This window comes from Typopeltis vanoorti, chromosome 22 (assembly GCF_054136105.1).
Source record: "Typopeltis vanoorti isolate ZY-2024b chromosome 22, IOZ_Tvanoo_1.0, whole genome shotgun sequence".
NCBI classification, from domain to species: domain Eukaryota; kingdom Metazoa; phylum Arthropoda; class Arachnida; order Uropygi; family Thelyphonidae; genus Typopeltis; species Typopeltis vanoorti.
The window spans coordinates 84756702-84783110 of NC_143570.1; the positions used below are offsets into that span (position 1 = coordinate 84756702).

At 35.7% G+C, this 26409-nt stretch overlaps 1 protein-coding gene across 1 annotated transcript in view; it reads left to right on the plus strand.

Annotated features, from left to right (window-relative positions):
• The first annotated feature begins 304 nt into the window (after positions 1–304).
• LOC150094535 (natural resistance-associated macrophage protein 2-like) overlaps positions 305–26409 on the plus strand; it is a 169756-nt gene continuing 143651 nt past the window's right edge. The window contains exons 1-7 of the mRNA XM_090412089.1: positions 305–382; positions 4767–4817; positions 6809–6918; positions 12671–12793; positions 15776–16002; positions 21071–21209; positions 21437–21592. Of these exons, the coding sequence (XP_090268215.1) occupies positions 4772–4817; positions 6809–6918; positions 12671–12793; positions 15776–16002; positions 21071–21209; positions 21437–21592 (801 nt within the window). The 5' untranslated portion in view covers positions 305–382; positions 4767–4771. The remainder of the gene's footprint in view (positions 383–4766; positions 4818–6808; positions 6919–12670; positions 12794–15775; positions 16003–21070; positions 21210–21436; positions 21593–26409) is intronic.

A 26409-nucleotide genomic window follows, 5' to 3' on the forward strand; every position in this document is an offset into this window, starting at 1 on the left:
AATAATAATAAATAATCAAAAACAAAAAGTTTACACTTTTTGTTTTTGATTAATCTTAATAAAACAACGAACTTTCTGATAATAATAATCAAGATAATACAAAGGAATAAATTTTATCTCTGGAACCAATACGATGACACTCGATTTCCGTTTCCCAGAACTGCTTACTACGTGTGTAAAAGCATCCAATCATAAACATGTAATAAGGAAAAACCTTATTGCAAAATAATGTTTTTATAGGCCACTAGATGGCAACATTACAATTATTTCATTAATATAACATTCGTCGGTTACATAAAGACGTCTTGTGTTACGAGAAAGTAAATCAACAAAGAGTGCATTATATTTGATATTTTGCGGTTTTCAAAATCAACTTTAAAAGGTAAGTTTCGTATTCTTTCACTAATTAAATTATACAGAAAATCATCATTCATTTTCAGATTCAAATACATTAGCCCCTCATTATTAATATAAGTTTTAAGGTGGATTCTGATTATAATTCTGTGTCTCCGATTTTTAAATAAAACTTTTTTTTTTTTTTGCTATTTTCTCATGATGTCGTTTAATTTTGCAGCTAACTAAAAATTATAAGCTCTACTTTCAATAACAGCATAACGGTGGGCATGTTATGCACCTCGAAGAAGACGATAATTTTTTGTTATTAATTTATTCAAAAGAAATTTTTTTTTAAGTTCATTTTTTCCGGAAAATATATTCATAAATGTGTCTAATGTGGAAGTGTAAATGTTTATCATAATAACAGAATTTTATGTAATGAAAAACTGAATCCAATCTTATTTCAAAACAGATTTGTGTAATAATAGTGTTAACTGTCAACTCTGAAAGGAATACTTCGTTGTATTTGTTTTCAGAGTTTGAATTAAAATTAAATACTTTTTTTTTATGATTCACTAAGTCCGCATTTTTTACAGACTTAGCTAATCATACAGCTGTTTGATGTACACCGTACAAGGAAGTTTGCATACTTCCTATTATTCCTTGAAACATGAAACGTGCATGAGTGAACGTAGCATCGTTCTTCCAATTGCGCTACAGAGGCAATTAATATATCTTTCTATTAAGATATCAATTATATATATATATATATATATAATCTGTTAACAGCGGTTTGTCTGTTTTGTAGTAATAAATCGGACACGAGAACCTTAAGTTTTTTTCGTCATTATTTGTAAATAAAAGAATAAACATGACATAGAAAATATATTTCTTAAAAAGAGTGAAAACTAATGTTAAGTCATGTTACCACTTCTAATGGCTGTCTCTAGCAGTGTAATTTGAACTAACATTTTTTTGAGAAATGGAAGAGACTTCCGATACATTTTGGTGTTTATTTTGAGATCAGCTATACATTCGAGAGAATTAATCAACTATCTTCGCGGTACATTTTTCTCCTGATGTGAGATACTTAACATCACGTGCTCCAACTATTTTTTTTGGATATCTAAAAAAAAAATTATGGTACGTGTATTGCTCTTTGCATATAACAGGAAGTCTTCGTAGTTCAGTCGGTATCCAGATACCTTGGGGGAAAAACTGGATAATCCCGTCAACAATGCGAAAAACCTTTATAAGAGGTTTGAGTTAGCTGATCTCATCGAGGTGTGCAAGTTTTTGCTTTCCAAAAATGCCGGCATCTCATGTCGCAGAGCAAACACTTAAGTGGCCCGAAAAATACACGCACTTAACAGACAATACTCTCGTGTCCAGAGGTTCTTCGACCATAATTCAAAAAGAAACTCACATATAAGGGAATGGCTACTGCCAGATGATTGCATTCTTCGAGAGTGACATATTCATTATCACACGAATCCAGACGTTTTATTTGAATAGTTCATGTAACAAACAAACAAAAAAAGTACTTCACGCATAAACTGGCGCTTTTCTAACTTAGCCATAATCGATCTGAAATGAATCAAAAACGTAATAATTGTGTGCGCGCGCGCGTGCGCGGATGGACAAAATTAATGTAACGGGTACCTGTTCATTCAACGAAAATATCCGGTAGCCAACTTCAAGGTTTCCCCCTAAGTATTGTTATTACATAATGACAAATGTAAATTATTCTTAATCATTAAGATATATTTTGAAATCGTTTACTGATGAGGACATTGCCTGAAGCGATACTTCCTCTCTTTTTTGGCTTCACGTTTTTGTTTTTGTTATGTTTTCTGTTTGACTTTCATTTTAAAATGCGCAGTGAGAACCTAGGAGGGGATATACCGTCTTTTTCCCCCCTTTAAGGGTTAATACATCCTCCCAGTATTTCGAAACAAAAAAACTTCCACCTTATTGTTCAATTATATGGTTAGACAATACAATAAATATAGAGACAGTTGTAGCCTCCTCCCCAGAAAGGTCTTCATTGCATAAACTACGCAAAACTGAATTGTTCTTTATGAATATATTGGGGTGTGTGGTGAGGGCATGGATTTGGTGATTACAACCAGTGGCGCACCCAGAGGGGGGAGCCAAGAGGCCCGGGCATCCCCCAAAGAAAAGGAAAAAACACTAGAAAAATTTCCAAAAATCTTTTCCTAATTAAAATTCATTTTTTTTATTTATGTTGTGTGCTGCTTATGAATTAGCGATCACTGCAGATGCTCAGTTATAGGTCGTATGCGATGCGTAGTGTGTATTCGCAAAACCTCTACTCAACTTGCCCCCCCTCCCCCAAGATTAAATCCTGGGTGCGCCACTGATTACAACATATCCGACTTTTAGAACAATAGAAATAAAGATAGGATGTTAATTACTTCCCTTATTCGTTTATTCCAGTTCTTGGGACTATCTCCGTTCTCCGCTTTCTCTACTTTATTTCCAGGGCGGGGTGGAAACAAAACCTCGCAGTTGTATGAGAACTAACTCACCTTCAATTTGTGTTCATGTTAGCCCCAAGCTGATCCTTTCTTGCGTAATCTGAAGTCACAAGGAATTTGTGGAAATGAGTGTTGTGCTGCTACCCTCAAACACCTCCACATATTTCTTGAAATTTTTGGGGAGGGGGGGATTTAGAAGGGGACTGTTGTTCATTTTTCCAACAAACCGACATTATCTTTTTATAGCGTTCTTTGCCGTTTATTAAATACCTGTGTTCCATATTGTTTTGGGATGGGTCTCACACCGTGCGAAGAAATTCATCTACCATCCAAAAACCACATGAAAAAACTGCTACTTAAAACCAAACATTACTTTAAAGGATGTTCCGAATCAACCTGTCCAGCACACAATATCTAAGTGGAGAGCAGATCATTGAAAACTGTGTGATGGACTGACGGATTGTGATCTGATTTAAAAATTCTTTATTATGCTTTGACGATTCTGTGAGAACTCCACTAGCGAGTATACCTCGACATTGGATGCAAGATCAACGCCGAACTTGATTACTGCAGCCATTTGGCGAGGAATGGCTAAAATGGAGTCCCTTTATCAACAAATAGCGGAAAGTCAACTGTTTTCGCCATTAAGGGTGGGCCGAACGTTAAACGTGTGATAGCTGATGTTCCCAATAAATTTTATAACATAGTGTATGTCAGTAATTCTCATTCCGCTAACTTCACAATAATCCTAAATATGTGAATTCTCTCCGAAAGCCAATTCATTTATTCACTTAATAATTGGATGGATAAATCATAAATCAGTTATTTTATTTATAATTAATAATGTAGTCCTAATGTTCATATTAATAGTGGGGTATTTAATATTAGAAAGGAACGTCCCCTGTACTTTCAGTTTATCGTAAAAAGTTTGATCGATCAGCACACCATATGTGATCGATGTACTTCTTTTGATGTTCTCATAGACGATGGGAGGTGAGCGAAAAGATTGCGAGTTCTGAATCACCCACGGATAGATTTACAATCACTTTCAATTACGCAATGTTATGATTCCCAAGACTCATCGCAGAAGACCATAACCAACTTGTTGGCTTTGCCAAGGAAGGGATCTCCCCATTTACTATCCGTAAAATTAGTTTTTTTTTTCTTTCTTGTGAATTATAATACTGATAGGATTCAAACTGTAAATGACATCAAACTGTTGTTGTATACATCGTCTCTTCACATATGTGGTGGTTATGGTGAATTTGTGTTGTTTCCCTTTTTTTGGTTTCGATAAGAAATAGTTAACAGCTGTTGAATATTCAATATTTTCAACATTTACTCTTTCCTCTACGTCCTATAAAGAATAGAGTAAATGTTGAACTCTTTCTTTGAACGCTGTCGTAGACTGTTTCGATAAGAACCTTACTCTACAGCAGATGACTTCACATCAGGTTATCCTAATGCGCTGCAAACTTCCTTGAGGATGTGTGGAAGAGTATACTCATCATAATTTAAACAAGAAATAATAAGAAAGCTAAAATACAGATTACAACACGCGCTGTAGAAAGTAGCACCAACAAATACCTTTTTCATTTACTTCGACTGCATGTTTCAGGCAAAAGTGTCAATGGCTTGAGTTTTTAATTTCTCGACCCAACTATCACAATCGAAAAATATTTTAGGTGGAACTCCGGATCCTAAACTATGAAAGATGTGAATTCAGCAGGGGTGTTACAGAAACACATTCTACAAGATCATTTAGTAACTTGAATGTGTTTCGATTTAAAGTTAGGAGACATTAAGAGTGAAAATTCTAATATTGGCGTAGAAAAGCTGTTGTTAGATTGCAAATAATTTACTTGATCGTGTAACAATATTTTTCCATTATAATTATTTGCTATAATTATTTAATTCGTTCCCTTTCAGGTATTATGGCCAATGCGATGAACACATCAGCCACACGTGCAGAAAATAAGTGTAAGAAAATTTTCTTTTGTATTTATGTAGAGTACGGTACTTAATCAATACCGTGTATGCACACAGGTTAATTTTTTTGTTCGCTTTTGATGCAGATGATTAAGTTCTTAGAACTTTATTTTCGTTTTTATAGTGCAGAGCAACGATATATATATCAGGAGTATAGTCATTGGGTGTCTGCAGACCCTAAAAACACTCTTATTACCTCGTATGATGCTGTCCTTAAAGTACATTCTTAGATTACACACACTGTTTCCACTTTTAAAGACGGCCACCTTAAGTAGTGTTGAACTACATTGCATATCAGGAGCAGTCTTGACCAGGTTCCAGAACCACCCTAAGGGTATTGTAGATTAGGAAGAGACATGAATGCCATACGGATGATATTGCAATATCATCCTTATGGAATTCATTTATTCCAATATCCGTATTGTAATATCATCCGTAAATATTCCTTTACATCTATGGAATACTGCCAAATTCGCGATACTTTTAAATGCACTCTAGTTTTTTTTTTATTGTGCAGTGTACTCATTTGACTGCAGCATATCTATTAAACTTTTGATTCTGTCTAACCTTTCTCCATCTCTGGAATTGATCATCTATTTCTGACAACTTACCTTACAATGACTCGATGTTTCCTGTATCATCGTGCCATTCTCGGTATACCCAAGAATGGTGTGTATACTGTCCGATCACAGATCCAAGACCCTCGGCTGGCAATGTGCCAAGAAGTCAGTTAATGTTGTAGGGGAGAAAGGAATAAGGAGGTGTACGAATTCGTTACCTACACGCGAATCACGTGCTTTATACGTAAAAGTTTTCAACTGTTGTACAAGCAAAATAGTTACCATTTTAAAAACTAAGAGCTTTCATAAAAGGAAAGCTAATTTTCCAACGTATAATAATAAACATTCATCCCACGAAACGCATTGATTACCCTATTATCAGAATGGATTCGCCTTCTGACATGCGCAGAACTGTCAAGGGGGTCTCACACCTGTGGTCGCACAGTGTGTGTATGTATATTTCTCTCTCTCTCTCTCTCTCTCTCTCTCTCTATATATATATATATATATATATATATATATATATATATATATATATATATATATATACACACACAAACACGTCACAATCCTAGCAAAGCAATTCACCTAATTTATAACCAGTGCTGTCTTTGTCGTCAATCTCACGTTAATTGAGATATGTTTAGCCTGGAAATGTGGAATTGCTACGAATTGTACATTAAGCAATTGGTTACTGTTCTACATAGGAATTGCTACAAATATTAAATTTATGAACTAAACAGAACATTACTTTTCAAAACCGTTCTTGTGTTCCTACAAAGATTGCTAACATATCTTTTATATGTTCAAACATCACTAGTATGACGTCTTATTTATTTCTTCGGGAATCTTTTCCAATTATCAGTCTTCAGTAAATGTTCATCTTCTTGGGAAGTAGCTTGTACTTCTCGAGTGAGTTTACATCAATCGATTCTTGCTTCTTTATTTTGGATGCCAGTGTCTTATTGGCTATCCTCAATTAAGTTCTAGCATTTATACTTTAAAATTCTTTAAAATTATCGGCTTAGCTTTAAAAGAGACGACAGCGAAGCTTTTTTCTTTCGTTTGCTTTGCATATTTCGTAAGGTCTCGACATCGAAGATAATCTCGGTCGTACAACACAATCAGACGAGAAAAGTACAAAAGCAAAAATAATCTCGAAGAAACAGGGGTGTTGCTTAAATTTTAAGTGAGATTATTAATCACGCGTAAATATGCGGACCGCTTTGTACGACTCGATAAAAATTTGCAGAGCAAACGATTATTTCCTAATTAACTTTTTCCTTTTCTCATAACCCAACTTTAAAATGGGAGATAAACTGTAATTTGGGAAAGCGAAAAAGAATGTGGTAATTCATCAACTTGATAAAAGGCTTAACTGCGCCTAATAAAAAGTGATTCGTTTATTTTTCACCCTTCTAGGTGTAACCAATGCGATCAATAACTCAGCTAATGAACGCACTCCGTTATTACAGTCACCCCAAGATGACATCTACTTCCAAGAAAGGGTACAAATTCCTAGTGCCGAAAGTGTAAGTATGCACATTTTTAAAATGCCATCCTTCTGACGGTAAAAATAGTCCATTGTAAAAGTCATTTTTGTAATTGTTTGTGTCCAGTAGAATATGAACGATAAATAAATGCAATCCCCCCCCCCCCCAGTGCTGGTAGATAAATTTCGTCTTTCCATTTACATCCAGAGTATTGTGTTGCTAACTCGAACTACTTTTTATAAATTTATCCGCCATCTATAAAGTAGATATGTTAACGAACTTTCGAATATTGTCTCTCACACGATACTTTACAATCACATATTTGGGGTGAGGCCTCTCCTTTGCATTAGTTATGAAATATTTTGCCATTCCTGTCCACCCACGCATGTGTCATACCATATTACAGAATGAATATTTCTTTCTAATCACTTGTCCTTGTTTTCCCATTATTTTTGCTTTTTTTTTACCTTCTCATCCTCCAGTTAATGCATTTATGTACTAGCTTATCTTTTATAGTTAATCAATTTTTTTTTCAACCCATCACCGCTGTATACATCACTTAAACATTTCCCTACAATACACCCTCTGACCCTCTGTCCAAAAAGAAACCGATGTTTTCGAAAATAGAAGAAACTAATGGCGCCACCTGTTGTATCTTTTTGTTCTCGAAAGCGGCAACCTTCATTAATGTTGTGTCAACTGTTTATGACATTTGTTTCATTAGAAGCCGAGTTATAGTGCCAAGAGTGACAGTGTGTTTTGACGAATGGTCGGAAAATGAGTTTCAAACAGAGCTGCGGTTGACTTTTGTGTTAAACTTGGTAAAAGTTTTTACCGAAACGCATCAAATGCTTCGCAAAGCATACGGTGATGAATGCTTATCCCGTACTCAAGTTGACGAGTGGTTTAAGCGATTTCAAAGTGGTCGTGAGACGCTTGAGGACGACGAAAATCCGGGCCGTCCAAAAACTGGATTGAGCGAAGTCGAAAAAGTGCGGGATTTCATCAAAGAAAACCCGAAATCGTTCGTGAGATTCATTGAAGATGAACTGGGAATTCCAAAATCAACTGTGCACAATATTTTGACCGAGAGTTTGGGTCTTCGTAAATTGAATTCGCGATTTGTTCCCCACAAGTTGACCGACGACCAAAAAATGTATCGAATTGAACACTGCAAGGACCTGATTAAAACTCCTCATAAGGACTCAAACTTCCTTGAAACGATCGTTACTGGTGACGAAACGGGGTGTTTTGAGTATGAGCCCGCAACAGAGACCACCAGAAGAGAGGCATCCGAAAAATAGTCGCTTGGAGAAGTTAAAAGTAAAGATAATGCTGATTTGTTTCTACGAGTCCAAGGGCATTATCCACAACGAATTCGTTCCGCCTGGTCAAACGGTCAATGGTGAGTTTTATCTCGAAGTTTTGAAGCGATTGATAGCGAGAATTCGTGGCGTACGGCATGAATATCGTGACGACCGACCGTTCGTCAAAACACACTGTCACTCTTGACACTATAACTCGGCTTCTAATGAAAAAAGTGCCATAAACAGTCTACGCGACACTAATGAAGTTGCCGCTTTCGACAACACAAAGATACAATAGATGGCGCCACTAGTTTCTTCTATTTTCGAAAAGTTCGGTTCCTTTTTGGACAGAGGGCGTACAGAGAAACGCAAAAATTAACGATTTATGAAACGACATTCAAGTTACTGTACATGCCGGCGTATGAGACGATATTTGAAGTTTCATCGTCTTATATTCTGGGTATAAAACTTGTACTTATATATATAATTCCGCGATGGAAAACATTAGCGCCTGCACAGTAATGTAATGTGTAGCAGTGTTATATTAGAAGCATGTACTGTGTTCTAATAAGCTTTTAGTATACGGGGGGGATGAAAAGTTCTGATGAACACCTAGAACAAAAATGACTGGTTTGTGCAACAAGGGAAAAGGCTTTTTTTTTTCCCCTCCGAGTATCGCAAATGAAGCAGCAGCGTTGTAACAAGTGTATAATACTTCGTGGAAAATATCAAAACATTTCAGTACACTCTCCTATTAATACATTTTGTATATAAATATTTGTATTTAATAAATGCATTCAATAGGATAAGCATATAGTTTTCCATTTAAATCCTAATGCAACTTTACCGGTAATCCTGGTAATAATCGCATGAATTAAAATATACGAAACCGATGACTATGAATAAACAAGAATGTCACCGATCGTCTCGTACGGGAAGACATCGTTCATAAGTTATAGTAAAGAAAATACCTGTGATGGTTACATTAATATCACGTTGGCATAGCAATGTGTAGGAAGCTGCCGGCAGTAAATGTAAAATTCCAAACGAGATTTTGGGGATCGTCAACATGCGCAGTTGCCATCAATGACGATATGTACACACTATTTTTGGGATAATCTTCATTTCACCAAGTGTGTTTCTTGATCTTAACTTAGGAATCAATCTGCTTTGTATCAGTATTTGTTTTGATTCATTGAAAATTAACCTCTGTGAAAGAAAGATCGGCTTAGTGTAGCAGTCAAGGTATATTTTAGGTGGGAAAATGAGTGAACAAGTCTTACTCCCCAAATGGAGTTCAGCTACACGCGAAAAATAATTATAGGTGCGTTTTTAATTTTTGAAAAGCAATAATATACTATTATCATAACACCAGTCACTGATACGAAGTCGGTTCATCTATTCCAGTCTTTCATTAAATTCTCTAATTGCATATTTGTGTAAGATATTAGGTATTTGTTATTCGATTTACATGTCCTATCAAGTTCTGTTGATTTTCGATTAGTTTGTTATTATTATTTCAATATATCCTAATTTTTTTGTGTTTTTAATAATGTACAATTTGCATTTTATTTTCTTCTCACGAATCTCATATTTGTTTTTATTCTTTATTTGTCTCGTGATAGGTGGCGCTGTGTCAGACTTCACTTGCATCCACACAGTTAATATGTATGCTTATAAAATATATGTAGATAACGTGTTTCTTTTTGCTACTAAAATATTCAAGTTCTATTTAAGTATGCCTACAACTTGAAAAATTTTATTTTAAATTTGATATCAAATTGAAAGTATTTATCCATTTTAAAATGGATAAATAAACGTATTATTGACTATTTTACTTCTGACCAGGATTTATTCTCCACTCAAGTTTGCCTATTCACCTTACGACCAATATGAAATTAAAAATTTCATATTGGTCATAAGGTGAATAGGCAAACTTGAGTTTTCGTCTCAAGATTCCTTGTAACACGCAATTTTTTTTTTTTTTTTTTTTTTTTTCTTCTTCTTCTTTTCTTGGCTTGGCAGACGTAATTCTAGTAGGAATAAGTCTTCATCCTGTTTGACTCATAAACCAGTTACCGGATTTCTGGGCGGAACTTGGACGAAGACTGTTCCAATTACAATTACTTCCGTTATGGGAACTGATGTCTGGATCACGAGAACGAAATCAGTAATCGACCCATGCACTAATAATATCGCATGAGAAAAACCCGTAATGTTAAAAAGAAAAAAAATGAAGGATGCAATAGATTTGGTCGGATTTTACTCTGAAGGGGAAGCGAAATCTATTATTTGACAGGAGAACTAGCTTTTTTTTTTTTTTTTTTTTAATTCCAGATATTGTGAACATGATGCGCGATTCTGATGGAAAGACTGAACTAAAACTATTTTTAGATCTCTGCTAACAGCAAATATCTCAGCATCTCTTAATACTTGATCACCGGAATTGGATAAGGGAAGCCGGTTTGAGTTTGAACATTGAAGGTCCTCAATAAAGATGTCCTCGCTATTTGGACTTCAGAAAATCGAGCTTAGAAATAATCAAAGATATTGGCGTGGTTATTAGAATGCAAGAGTCATAAAGGCAGACAAGTGGTGAGAAAATTTTGAGCCAGATCAAAAATAAATGTCAGATTTTTATCCTGTGGGAGAATTTTTTAATGCTCCGCAGATGCCCATACAGAGGGAACGCAGTCTCCAGTCCATGAATTGCCTTGACAGTGCCCCCCCCCCCGTCCTTATCACCATATTCGAACTTCTGCCAAGCCTGATCTGGCAGAGTAAGTGATCCTGATTATTCTTTAGCTGCTTGGTAATCTTGATTCTACTGTACACTCGAATATGGATGTCTACGTTGTGGAAAGGTCTTTTGAAGGGCTACCGCACTGTACGTTAGAAAGCAAAAATTGGAGACTTTGCTCCGAAGGCTAAATATGGCAATGACCCTGCAAGTTTCCAATAAACAGGGTGGCAGTGTTTCATCTACAACCTAAATTTATAGTTGAATTTTCTTCCAACCAGGAAAAATTCATATTTTGAACTTATTTTTCAATATTGTCGGAAATTAGGAATCTCCCTCCCTCCCCTCCTCACATAAGTAGAATTTCGTTGAGCTGACATGCTAAGCTTATCTCCTAGTTCATTCTCTTATTTTTGAATTGGTGGTGGTAGTGGGGGATTCACAAGAGCACTATACTCTATGCTTTCAAACTGATTCTGTTACTCTTATAATGTCCCCCCCCCAGGTTGAAAGCATTATCCACCTGTTTGTGGAATGTGATAAACCGGAACCAAGAATATTTGGGGGGTTGGTGAGGCTGTTTCAACAAACAGAGTGAACTAAGAGCAGCTCATGACGGCAATCAAAACAGAAACTGACGTTTCCTGGAACACATGCAAGCACAACGTCACATCTTCGGAAACAAGCAGCTGTTTTAATTATATGTATAGAGAAACTTAGGGGGCTGGTGAGTTTTGTTCGCAGTTAAGAACTTGAAGAATTTTATTTCATATCTAAGAAGCGAGTGAAATTTTTGGCCTTTGTCTTAATGATGCTCCTAGATAGATGTATGTAGGTGGGAGAGGAGAGGAAACCGATGACCAAAGCTCTACTAAATAGATATGAAGTGATTCATTATGCAATGAAAATGCTTAAATTTGTATCCGATTTAAGCTGCTGCACGTGGCTAATTCTGAAGCATGTTTCTGTCTGTGCATGATTTTTTAATCATATAGAACTCACTGGAAAGGCTTAGATAAATGACTGACCTCGCACATTTGGTAAGAACTTAAATAATTCCAAGCCGGATAATCTAAAATTCTCGTTGATAAAGTAATGTTACAATAACATGACGTAGCAGAGAAGAGATTGAACAAGTGATTTCGGATGTACAAAATAAGACGAAGTTCAGTGGTTATGAGCTTTCCCAAATAGTATTTTTGTACATTAATGTCTTTCATCGCTACACAACTGAGCGAAATTCGTATTCAGGTGTACTTCACAGTTTAGATGTAAAGTACACCCGAATCCACTTTTGATTGAATGTATTTTATTTAAATTTTTAATTTTTTTTTCAAATTAATTTTTTCAAAATTAATTTGATATTTGTGCATGTCTATGATGTCAAGGCACTATTCTAAGCACTCAAATATCGCCAATGTTATTCGAATCACTAGTTAAATTTTTACGTATAGGCAGGAGCATTTGGAGCCACAATCTATATTTGCATTTAAATAGCTCTCAGTCACTTTTACGCATTTGCTGTTTGAATTTCATTCCATCTCGAGCTGTTGAAACTGTTAAACTGGCCATTAAGTAGAAAACAACCATCCAATTCTAACTTCTTATCAAAGAACCCAGCTATCAACGTTAAGTGTGGAGGTATCTGAGTTTAAATGAAATACTGATAACATCAAATTGATGATATTGTTTTATATAAATGCGTTCGACAATTCTTTATCTTTACTTATATTTTTTTTTTCAGAGAACTTTCAGCTTCAAGAAGCTTTGGGCATTTACAGGACCCGGATTTTTGATGAGTATCGCGTATCTAGATCCTGGCAACATAGAAGCTGATATGCAAACTGGAACCATTGCTTCTTTTAAGGTAATGTGTTGAACTGGATTGTTTAGGGTTAATGCTGAATAAACTAAGCCTGCGAAGATTATATGTCTACAAATATTAAATTTACACCATGATAAATCAGCAAAAATGCTGTTGTATCAATTAATTATAATTCAATGCATTTTAAAATTATAAAAGTACATTAAAATTATTTTAATTTTATCTTAAAATATTTAGCAATACAATTTATCTTAATTTTTTTTTAAACTTTTGTATCTTCTTTTGATTTTAAAATAGTTTTAAAAACTATTTTAAAATCAAAATTTAAAAATAGTTTTTTAAAAGCATAAACAATCAGTATTTCGATTAGTGAGACGAGTTATCAGTTTAGTTATGAATAAACCCAATGCAGAAAACGGCATGGTTTTCAGTTCCTTAAATAACTCATGATATTTTGAAGTTCCTTTTTTTTCCCCTATTGTATGGAAAACAGCAGTCTTTGCTTCAAATGCTTCTTTAAACGGTGAGCTTGGTTAGCTTCGAAAAAGTACTGTGAAAGCACATTTTTACATGTTGCACTTCATTAGAATTCTTAATAAAAAAAATACTACTAAACAAAAGCAAAACGATTTTAGATCAGATACTGAGAGGATTAATACATAATTTATATAAAAGCAGTACCAATTTGGATGATAGATGAGAACTGAATCTGTGGGATGCCATGTTAGAATATCAAAGCTTAAACATTGTACCACGAGAGTAAAAATTTATTTTTTTATCTCAAATGCCGGGAAATAAATGTAATTCCATGTATTATAATGTGATTTAGCGAACAACATAATAAGTCATCTTATTTTGAATTAGGAAGAAAAAATTCCACGATTTCTGATATATTTATCTGAGATTTAAGTGAGAGATGGTGTAACAACTTTCTTTCGCTTCAAGATTTTAAAGATTACATTCTATATTCAGCCATCTTGCATCCAAGATGGATAAGACACATTATCTTCAATTAATTACCGAAATGTAAATGTATAAAAAAAATTCCTACATTCAGATAAATAAATCGATGTTGATAATGGTAATTCCATCAACGATATTTAAAAAAATCACTTTTGGGTAACTTTTTAGTTTCTAAAAGGTGTTGGATTAATTTTAGAATATTTAAAACTTTTCTAAAATTTAAAACTGTGCACTTCATGTTTTATTATTTTATAATATGGATTTATATATTTCATATACCCTCTTATACATTTTCGCCTATGAAAAAAATTAGAATCTAAAATTAGAATTTGCGTATTCGAATGGTAGCAAAGAGTAGTTAATTTTTTTGTTTATTGTGCTGTAGTTGCACGTTATTTAGATGAAGGGAGATTAACTATTTAAGTAATAAACGGCTGTACATGACTTTTCGATAAAAGAAAAAAAATAGATTCAGGTGGATTTACCAGCTCATTTAATAATTCTAGTCTCTACAGGATTATTAATTCTTTTGCTAGTTTTATTGTCTCATTCATACCTATCCTATCCCTCTTGTCCGTCCTAGGACGGGTTGAGTCCCCTCCTAATGAAGGATTACTGGCGTATTAATGCAGCCGGTTCGCCACTCCTCTGCTGCATCCCCTAAGGGCAATATTCATGACTGTAATCCGTGTGTGTTCACGGGGACCGGTTTGCCTGCTTGCGGGATGAAAACCCCCAAATAAACTGGGAGAAAACCCTTCTGTCCACGCCCAAGACCGGCTAACTTGGCTATGGCTGAGGAAGATCCTTAAGCTCCTCACGTCACCGACGGGAATCGAAACTAGGACACTCTTTCCCGAGGCATATGGTTGCGAAGCGCACAGCCGTTAGGCTAACCGCGTGGGCCTTATTCATACAGAGGACCACAAATCCTTTCCAATGGGGCTGTTTAAACATGGACAGCAGCTTCCACCCAATATACATATCCAACTTCAAATCCACTGAACTTACTTTTGTTCTTCATGCTTCCTTTTATCTTTATCTTCTAGATCAGCTTTCTTCAATAGGTACATTTTTCAAGAAGAATATTAATAGGTTTCTTCTCCTTGCCGTCTAATGCTTACTGACATAGGCGGGGAGGTGTTTAGAGATTCTACTAATTAAAAACAAATAAAAACTGAGTAATATTTTTGATCGAAAAAGAAGTTACGTTATCCACACATATGTGAAGTTAACAGTAAGTGTAAAATAGCATTTCTCGAATCCTTCCCCCCCCCCCCCCTAAGTCGATAGGAGGCGCTTCCGCTACAGAAATGAAAATCCCTCGCACAAATGAGCGTCAAATTCTTCTCTACAGGAGAAAGAGGAATGAACTCTTCCGCGTAGCATTTGTGAAAACATGCTTCTATCACTAGAGGGCGATGACAGACATATATATAGTTTCATTTTTTTGTTTGAATGAGACAAAACGTTTCACGTCTCTAAGAATGTGAATTGGTAAAAAAGTGAAGATTTGGAGTTCCGAAAAATCAACCGTACTATGCTACTAAACATATCCGGGACTGTCCTTCGTGATGATGCTTATTTACATTATTGGATTTTTTTTAACCCTTTTTTGTACTTCCAAGAGTTACCAAAGAACGTATCAGGACAACATGCTTCAGGTGTTTGTCTCAAGCAGATGATGACAAAGATAATGGCGCTCCTACCCACAAAAAATGGAGGAAGATTACGCAGGACTGTTCCAATATCGAATGATCAGTTGGGAGTATCTCTAAGCGTCATCACAAGAGTTCTTCCCTGATGGAGTCTTCTGAATGCTAATAGGTTTCTTGTAACACCAGTGTCAACTTTTGAAACACTAGAGAGAATTCTCGAAATATTGACCTTTTACCGCTCTTTACTATCACCGAATGGTCTCCTATAAATATATAAAAGTAAGCTTTTTTGCAATTGCCAATAATTTTATGAGTCTCATTTTAATGACGAACAGGCTATGCTAAATAGTTATTTTAATACATATTATTAATATCTCGAATTTTATTTTTGTGAATATTTCAGCTGCTGTGGGTCGTAATGTGGGCTACGATCTTGGGTCTGTTAGTTCAACGATTGTCTGCTAGGATGGGAGTAGTGACCGGCTATAATCTGGCCGAGCTCTGCTATCTGCATTATCCCAAAGCCCCTCGTCTACTACTCTGGATTATGATAGAGATCGCCATCATCGGATCCGATATGCAAGAGGTGATAGGAACAGCAATAGCTTTCTCTTTACTTTCAAGTGGAAAGTAAGTATAACTATTGGTATCAGTTTAATATAATACTGGTAGTCTGTGTTTGATTGTGAGCTGACTGTGAAGCAGTTCTTTTACAAACATGAAATAAAATCTGCAGGAAACAAAATCAAGGGCGTTGAGCACCAATCAACGAACAATCTAGAAACAGCAGATGGTAACAAATAGCTGTCAGTTACTGAACTCAGGTCCGTTTACGCATCCACCTATTGATAACCGGGTAAGACAAATAAATGCCAATATTTACTATATTAAGAGATAGGGGTGCTAAATGATAATGTGGTGGGATTTTTGTTCAGTTTAGCGACAAGAGATGAGAGGAATTTCAGTTAAAAAACGAAGCATGTAATCACTCGAGTGGATTATATTTTATGGCGCTGAACATTTATTCATCCCTCGATAAAGGTTGTTTTGGGGATTTATCTAAAGCGTTTAGGAGATTAGATCAAGAGTCCGACTGTGAGTTAGTGCTTACTGTCTAGTAAGCATGAGTAATCAAACAAATATTTACTTATTATTATCACGAGATTGTTTCTGCTGTTTTACATATATCCTCTTCTACGTGTCAGAAGTTCGTGTTTTTAAGTCGAATTTCCAAAAATCCCAGTGAATTAATGCTTGTCGACGTACATACTGACTGGCTAGTTTATTGGACTTGCCTTTAGACTTCCTACCTGGAAGGACTTGTTACATTGGGATATTGTTTTCAAGAGGCCGTTACAATGTACGGGTATTCTATTCGAGGCAGACATGATGAATTCTTGCAGTCCCATTAAATCTACTGCTGATAGATCCATGTCTTTGAATATATTTCAATCATATTCAAAAGATGCTTGATAGAATGGACATCCCCTGATTGAGGGGATCGATCCATTGAGCTGAAGTTGCTGTCATGTTAATATTCATATAACCATTTCTGAATGACATGTGCTCGGTAACAATACACGTTATTCTATTGTGAGTATTGATTACATGCATAGTGAATGGATGCGATTAGTAAGCAAAGACGCACCAATCAGCCCGTTATGTACTGATATTATGGGACCTTTAAGAATATCGGGAAAACACTCCCAACCCATAACTCCATTACTTGCATTACTTATGTGACTATACAAGACTGATCGGTTACTTCGTGTTATTATCGCCATAACCTGGTCACTACTTCTACATGATATATCAAGTTAAACATTCCTTGTGGCTATTCGTCGGTCCTATGATGTCCAATGCTAAAGTTCCTTAATTATAACCGCATGTTCTTGTTCTCCGAGCATGGTACCTCCTATATTCGTTTGCAAGTATATCCGGTCGGGACAGCATCAGTACATGGTACATTTAGATACTCCCCCTTGCAGGATCTGTTTATAAATCGGTCAGTCATTTGATCAGTTGTAGCATATCTATTGAAATTTACAATGCTCTCGATCTTTCGTCATCTCTCCCATTAATCAGCTGTTTTCAGGCAAATAATTGATTTTGAGATTTAATTTCAAACTTGACCACAGAGCGCAAGAAAATACAACCCTATGGATCCGAGTTGATTCGCATTTCACTACTTAAAGCCAATACCATTTGGTTGCGAAATAATGACGGATTTATAATATCGTCTGTTTTCGTAACTTCAACGACAAATTGGTGCTTTGTACGCTTTCTATCTTCAATATTTTAAGGAGAAGGGTGACCGGCAGGCACATGAACGGTATAAAGCACAGGCCAGAAGGGTGACGAGTGTGGTAAGAAAAGCAAAAAAGATTACGAAAGAACATTGGCCATGCAGGCTAAAGAGAATCCTAAACAGTTTTTTAGATATGTAGCAAGTAAAAGGAAAAATGTACATGGCAGATTGATTTTAAAGAATGCCGATGGTAGGGAGGTAACTGAATCAGTTGAGATAGTTGAGTTACTGAGTGAGCACTTTGCAAAAGTATATCATCCAGGTGGTGACATTGCAGAAACGAATAAACCAGTAGATTATACGGGAATTGTGGTTAATGAAGTGGAGGTGAGTAGTCTATTGCATAACCTCAATGTCAATACATCTGTGGGATTGGATGGTATACCAGCTCGTGTTGTACGAGAAGCAGCTAAAGAATTGTCAGTACCCTTGACCATTTTGTTTAATTTGAGTCTCGGGTCTGGGTTAGTCCCGAGCGGGTGGAAAGAGGGGAAAATAGTTCCACTGCATAAAGGTGGTTCCAAGACTGCTGTAGTAAATTACCGACCGATTAGCATATCAGGAATCATTGTCAAGGTCTTAGAGAAAACAGTCAAGAGGAAAATACAAGATTGGATAGAAGAAAATGGGATACTGTATCGGGGACAGCATGGTTTTGTGAAGGGTAGGTCATGCCTCAGTAACTTGCTCACGTATTATAACACAGTGACGGCTGAACTGGATAAGGGTAATGGGTTTACGGTGATTCTACTGGACCTTGCCAAGGCCTTTGACAGGATTCCACATGGAATTCTAATCAGTAAATTGCAGCATATGGGAATGGACATAGGGGTGGTGAGATGGATAGGAGGGTGGTTGACGGAGAGATATCAGAGAGTGGTTTACTCGGGAGTAGAGTCCACAAGACGGCCTGTGACTAGTGGTGTGCCACAAGGATCTGTTCTTGGACCACTGCTGTTTAATTTGTTCATAAATGATATAGGAAATGATCTGAGAGGAACAGTTCATTTGTTTGCGGATGATGCGAAGTTGGGTAGGGCAATAGTGAATGCAGATGACGTCAAAATTTTGTAGGATGATTTGGATAGATTGGAGGTCTGGGCTAAGGAGAATGGATGTCAGTTTAATGTGGCAAAATGTAAGGTTATGCATTTTGGGGTGAAAAGATTGGCGGCAGTTTACTGCATTGGTGGAACCGTGCTCCAGGAAATTGATGAGGCACGAGATTTAGGAGTGTTGGTAGATAAGGAATTGAAATTTAGGGGACACATTGCAAAAGTGACCAAAACAGCTCATCAAATCACTTGGTTGCTGAAGAATACGATGACAAGCAGAGACAAGCAGGTTATTGTTCCTCTGTATCGAGCCTTGATAAGACCCCATCTAGACTACTGTGCTCAGATTTGGTCACCTAGGTTTCTTCTTGATGGGGAGGAGGTGGAGAGGATCCAGAGGCGAGTGACCAAGATGATAGCAGGTCTGTGGAATGAACCGTATGAGAACAGGTTGAGGATTTGTGGGTTGCAAAAATTGGTTGATAGGCGGAGGAGGGGAGATATGATTGAGACATTCAAATTATTGAAGGGTTTCTATAAAATTAATTCAGAAGATATTTTTGAGAACAGGGCTGGTTTTGGGAGGACTAGGGGACATCCATGGAAACTGGGCAAAAGTGTGGTTAGTAAAGGTGTTAGAGCTGGGTTCTTTACTTTTAGAGTAGTGAATGAGTGGAATGCGCTCCCTGAGTCTGTGGTGGATGCTGTGACAGTGAATGAGTTTAAGGCGAGGTATGATAGATACTGTATGAATGTCAAATAGTTGTGATGAATATGATTTGGGGCCTCCCTCGATGAGTCCAATGACTCCCTGGAGTTGCCCGTAATAATAGTAATAATATTTGATGTTCTTAACGTATTCACAATGGCAGTACACAGAAAAACAACCATCAAATTTCATTTGAATGTTCATAGTTGATTTGCTGACTGCTGATTCGAGGCCTAAAATGGCTTGGAGAAAAAACTGTTCGGAGTATAGAACTGTGTTTTCAGATTATCTAATCCTTAACCTACTCGTAAAACTAATGTTATGAAGTTTGCAGTCTTTCTTGGAAGTGTCATAAAAACATTGCACTATGGGATAGAAAACATTCTTAATTGGACGCAGTATGAAAATAGCCTAAAAAAGGAAGAGGCCTTTCTAAGAAGTTCAAAGCAAACACGGATCTACATAACGAATAGCCTGAGTTCAGTGGAGCTGGTCGAAAGACCAAATAGCAAAGCGAAGAGAGTTAGCAGGTCTGGTTGATTAGTTGACATTATCTCCGCTTTTCAACCAACAGGCTGCAGGCTTGAATTCCATTGTTGTATGAGTTTACTGTGAAAATATTTAGGTGGTAAACGATTTTCATGGCTCAGTGTGAGACCCACCATCCTGCTTATTGAAGGTCTGACTTGGCCATCAAAATAATAATAACAAAAATAAAATGTTTGTTTGTGCACAGGGTTTCTAGATTATTCAACCCCTATTCCAGTGTTACTAAATGTACGATAGGTTAAAACCTTTCTTGGATCGGATTCTCATTAAAAAAAAAGTTCGTGTTCGTATTTTAAATCGATCGATTAACTGTTCAAACTATCATGAACTTTTAATAGTTTGAACAGCTAATCGATCGATTTAAAATAAAAGTATTACTAAATTAAAAATCCGTTAAAGCCTTTTAATCCTTTATAGGGAGTAGGCAAGGCCGTTTTTAATCATAACTTTTGGAGATTGAGGAGACATTTCAATCGCCACCGATATCCAGATCAGAGATAGCAGGCCCAAGATTACACTAATTATAAACGGCATCTGATGAAAGGACAGGTGCCGTAATCTCGTGGTCATAATCGTAATCTCCTAACATATTTTTATTGCTTGAAATAGTGTAGTTTCCATGGTTGATTTTATTGAATTTATTTCTCCCGAGTTTCCAGGAGAATAACCCGCATGCCCTTTCCACAGATCGATTAACTCGAATGGGTTGAAGAAAGGGGTAGAAAAAGTTCTAGTCGGTGACTAGAATTTAACTTTGGTCTTTCTTCGGGTGGCCTAGCGCTGCGGTTTCAAACCTCCACCGAGCGACACAAGCTCGTTGATGAATATATATTTTATATAATTTATTTTTACTTAATGGATCAGTTTAATTAAGAACATTTTCGGGAGTTACTTATGACAGGCAAATCAAAGAATATTTTACCAAAATATATATAAATAGATTTTTAGTTTTAAACTTTCCAGATATTTCACATAAAACGGCGTCTTATTGTTCTGTATAAACCTCTTGCTGCAATAATGCACTCAGAGAAGAAGATGAATTAGAAATTAACTAATATGTAATGTCATTATCTTCAGGATTCCTCTATACGCTGGTGTGCTGATCACAGTAGCCGACACTCTTGTGTTCCTCTTCCTCGACAAATATGGGCTCAGAAAACTGGAGGCATTTTTTGGTTTCCTTATCACCATCATGGCACTCACGTTTGGTTACGAGGTGAGGTCCCCCCCCACATTGATGATTGTTCATACTGGTAAATACTTAAATTCTTTCAGTTAAATTTAAATTACTCGCTTTATATGTTTTAATACTTGAAAGATATGCAAATAGACGTTTTTTTTATTAAAGTTTTTAATATTGCAACCATAAATGTTTTAATACGGTTTAAATGAATGAAAAATAGAAAAGTGCAATCAGAATACTTTTTCTTATTGTATTTCTAGTATGTGGTTGTAAAGCCATCACAACTCGCGATAGTGAAAGGTCTAGTAGTGACGTGGTGTTCCAATTGCACTTCTCGAGCTCTTCTTCAAGCTGTGGGTATGATAGGAGCCATAATTCAGCCTCATAACCTGTATCTTCACTCGGCCCTGGTTAAGGTAAGTTTTTTTTTTTTCTATGTGTGTTTATGATTGATGCTTAGCCTAGTGGATAACGTTTCCAATTTTCGATCAAAAGTCTTCAAGTTCGCATCCAAGCGTGGATCTGAATGCTTGTGAAAGTGTAGGTGGCAGATTATCTTCACCCCCACTTATTGGAGGCCTTGAAGAGTTCCATATTAGATCTTTAGAACAAGATTTTCATATTATTCAGTCTTTCTTCCACCATACTAAAGATTGTTCAACCTACATTACATTAGTATCGCGGATATGCAGAAAGGTGAAAAAAGAAGAGCAATATTTTTAAATCTATCATCTGAAGACCCGAAATTTAACGTAATGGGAGACTCTTACAAAAGCCTGTAGAAGGATTGAATGAAGAAGAAAAGTGTGCATTTATAGTTCAACTAATGATGGAGTGTTGTGAATACATTGCATGTGTTTTTTAACATATTGAAACAAAAGTGAAATGGACGATGTTTTTAATGGACAGTGACCATTTATATTTGCATAATATAAATGGTTGGAAATATTTGTATAAAATATAAGCAGCAAAAATTGTGTGAAAGAGAGCGGAGTGAATGGGTGGCGATAACCACTTATCAACCTAATTGATGTCTTTCGTACCGAGTGAAGTATTTTACGGGAGCGCTTAGGGCATTGTTCCAAATGTGAAAACAGTATTTATTGGTTGTACAGATTAGGGATTTGTAGAAATTTAATGGCTAAATTTAATGCCTCGAAAGAAAGAACAATTTTAATTTATTTGTAATATGTTTTCCAAGAAAGATTAGAGGCTAGAGTTATCCCAAGAGAAATTTCGTGCTGTTTAGAGAATTCGTGTTGTCAAGAGCAGGAGTGAAGGATATCTTCTGCTAGAATAAGAATGATTGGAGATCAGAATTTAGGTTTGTAAAATTTGATATACTGGAATATTTCTTAATTTGTATAGGGCAAGAATTAGTACATTGAACTCTTTCTTACGTGGCAATCATCATAAAAACTCATTGGATATTCCCTCAGAAAGTCGATATATACTGGGACAACATTAGGCAAAAGTAGAGCCTTGTTGAATCCCAGCATCAGTTGCAAAGTTTGAGGATAATGCTCCATCCGCCATCACGTGATGTGCAACTAGGTGAGAGTTTCCAAAGTAGTGTAGAAGTTAATGGTTGGTTCCATTAACTTAGAAAGCAGTAAACATTTTTCTTTTCTTAGTTACAGTATAGATAGTGGAATAGGGGGGAAAAAAGAACGAACAAGATCAACTCTGGATCAAAAATCTTGAGAACAGTTGAAGAAATACCACCATGATTAGAAACTTTTTAAGTTTCTAATTTAAGTTAAATAATATTTTTATGTTCATTGATGCACTTGTAATAAAATAAAATACTGGGAATTTGTTTCCGTGGAGATGACATTGAAGTACGTAATTATTAAGGAAAGAAATACATCTTTCATTAAAGATAATGCATTATAAGAATGCATAAAGGTTGGGCGATTTTAAATCTCTATAAAGAAAATATGATTCTAAGAAATATCAGTGACATATTCTCGCTGTTGAAATAAACCGTCAAGGATTATTCATGATGTTGCTAATGGCAACCGACTTCGCTAAACCTTCATTGTTCATATTCCAAACGCATGCACAACTGAATAATTAGTTATTTGCTTCTTCGTCGAAGCATATTACAACAGGTGCCTTTTTTTTTTCTGTGCGAATTCTCCGTATATAAGGTTCTTCTTCTCCCGTAGTCTGAAATGAACCGTTGGGTCATTCATGACTGGTAGGTGATACTCTTTGCTAGCCTCCTCCAGTCGTCTCGGTCTCTTGTTCTTGATGTCAGTTGAGAAAGGGAGGAATTTGTCCATTTTTTTTATGTTATCAGTCCATTTTAATCAAGGTCGGCCCCTCACCCTAGATCCAGGAATGATTTCTTCCAGTGCTTGCTTTGTAATGCCATTAGCCCTCTCCACGTGTCCGAACCATTTCATCTGTCTTCTTCTGATGACTGTCAGAATATTTTCCCTTTTTCTCCCATTTATTGAATCAATCAGTTTTCGGACATTTTCATTGGTTTCATGAGCAGTATAGGGAATTCTCAAAAGTCTTCTGTAAGTTTTCATTTCGAAAGACAGGAGTCTCCTCTCATCTTCTTTCAATAAAGTCCAGGCCTCACGACCATAGGGTTAGACATCAGGAATAAAGTCTAATGACGTCTGTAGGTTTCTTAAATACCCAACGATTAACACGATCAGATTCAATTTTCGAGTGTCTTATGTACATCCATCACTGCAATTTACTTTAGAGTGCTTCTTAACCTCTGGAAGTTTTAAAATACGAGAGATTAAATTTAGTGTGTGTGTGTCGTAATAAAAATAAATAAATGTTAATTAACTACAGCGGTGAAGGCACATTAAAATTTTTTTTTTTTTTTCCTGAAACATACAATGGCCGCCTGGTGCCATTTTCCAGCATTAATTGGGCAATTTTTTAATCATTTTTATTTATTATAAAGCCGGTAATTAAAAATTTCCTTGCTTACCACTGTTGTGTGTGTATGTGTGTAAAATAAAGGGATAGAGATATGTTAAGAAAGATAAAGTTCCTATCTTATCAACTGACTGAGCAGTAACATTTCCAGATTTATATTTGGAAAATGTTAATCAACATTATGTTCATGAACATATTTCTCTGCATTATGTACAAATATTCATTGCAGTGGTTACTGGTAATCATCCCAAATAAATATGCTTGAACCGTAAGTAATGAAAAGTGTTTATTCCTGGCAGACTCTTATTCCAAAAGAGATGCCTTTAGTAACATTCTTAACTTTGAACTCAGAAAGGTAATTAAATTCGTCTTTAGTATTTATAAAGTGTATTAATAAAAGTGTAAACTTATATAATAGCTCTACTTAAACTACAAGGAAGCCTTAATTTTTGGTTTCATTCTAGTCTATACGTGGCGCTGGTCTGCTCTTCAAAGTTGGTAGCATGTCTGCTATCTAACAAACAGGAAGCGAGTTCCAATCCTATTCCAATAATAATATATTAACTTTTTAAATGATTTGTAAAAACTGACAAACACAGAGAAGATTCGGACTTTGACATTCTTCCATAAAATAAGCAAACAATCATTTAAAAAGTTAATATTATTTTTCCAAGTACTAAAAGTGTCTAAAGCTTCCGACACAAAAGATTTATTATTTTATTCAAATAATTAATACACAGTCAAAACAAGATATAATTTAAACAACAATTTGACTTGTGATACAGAGCAATTCAGATTCTGCCCAAGAATCTAAGAATAGTCTGTCATGTAGCGCCGTAAAATATGGACTGTTCCAAGTAATGCTGTTTTTTGTAGATCATATATATGGTCACTTCGTTGATGTTTAATTCTTGTAAATAGTTGGGTAGTTTCTTTGAAATTGCACCAAGTGCACCGAGAACTATTAGGATGACTTCGGTGTGTTTAAGCCACAGTCGGCCAACTTCGATTGCCAGATCTCGATATTTAGTAATGTTTTTTTCTTTCCAGTTCTTTATCGTTAATGTTGTTATCACTGGGTACTGCAATATCGATAATCTAGACCTGTCGATGTTCGATAATTGTGATTCAGGTCTATTTTGTTCCAAATGCCGATCAGTTTGTATTCTAAAGTCCCAGAGAATTTTTGCTGTTTCGTTTTCCAATACTGTCTCTATTTTATGCTGCCACCAGTTATCAGAAGTAGGAAAGCCATATTTTTTGCATACATGCCAATGAATTATTTTGTCCACTGGATCATGCCGGTATTTATAATCAGTTTGAGCTATCTTGCTGCCGTCACTGATTAGATGTTCTACCCAGTGGTGTAGTTAGGGGGGTGTGGAGGGGGAGGTATGCCTCGAGCGGCACTTTGAACCTTTTTGAACTTTTGCAATTAATTCTAAAATACGGTCTCGAGAACTCAGTTCCAAATATTGTAATACTACTGCGAATTTTCCTCGCAATTGCTGTAAGTGTTGCTAGTTGGGAGAGGAGTTTTTTCTAAATAAAATGATTAAGAATTACGTCTATTACTATGAAATAGACTTCGCCAATGTCATCGACGATTTTGCTAACGGAAAACGAGAAAAATAACATTTTATTATGCTGAAATTAAAGTTTTACTTCAAAAATAAACATAGTGTTTTAATTTATTTTCATATATGTCATTTTGACCTTTTGTAGTATTTTTGGTATGTATTGAGAAGGGCGGCAAAATCAGGGATCGCCCCCGGCGACAAAAGCTCTAGCTACACCACTGGTTCTACCTCATCTTTCTGATCGCATAATCAGCATTTGCTGTTGTTATTGATGTTCTAAATTTTTGCTTTCATTGCATTAGTTTGTAATGCCTGTTCTTCAGTTGCTACAATAAATCCTTCTGTTTCTTGTTCAGTGTCAAAAGTTATCGACATAAGTTTTACTATTATTATTATAGATTTTATAAATTTTAAATTTATAAATTAAATGATCAATTTTATAACTAAATTTAAATAAATTATAAATATTATTATTTTAACTACAGTATTTTTTCAGTAGGACAAATCATGCCTGATCAGATTTGTAGAATGAGTATTTATGAATCATGAAAAAAAAAAAAAAAAAATCTTGCACTGTGTCGTTGTAAGTGGTGATTTATTCTAACGCTACCTTTTGGTGCAACAATTTTCCATGACCTTTTTCTGTAAGAAATTCCGGTATGTTTCTGTTAATTCCGTGTTTTTTTGCTTCGCAGAAAATACGGGAGATATCAGTGGGGATTTCCTTTGTGTCCTCAAAGAGC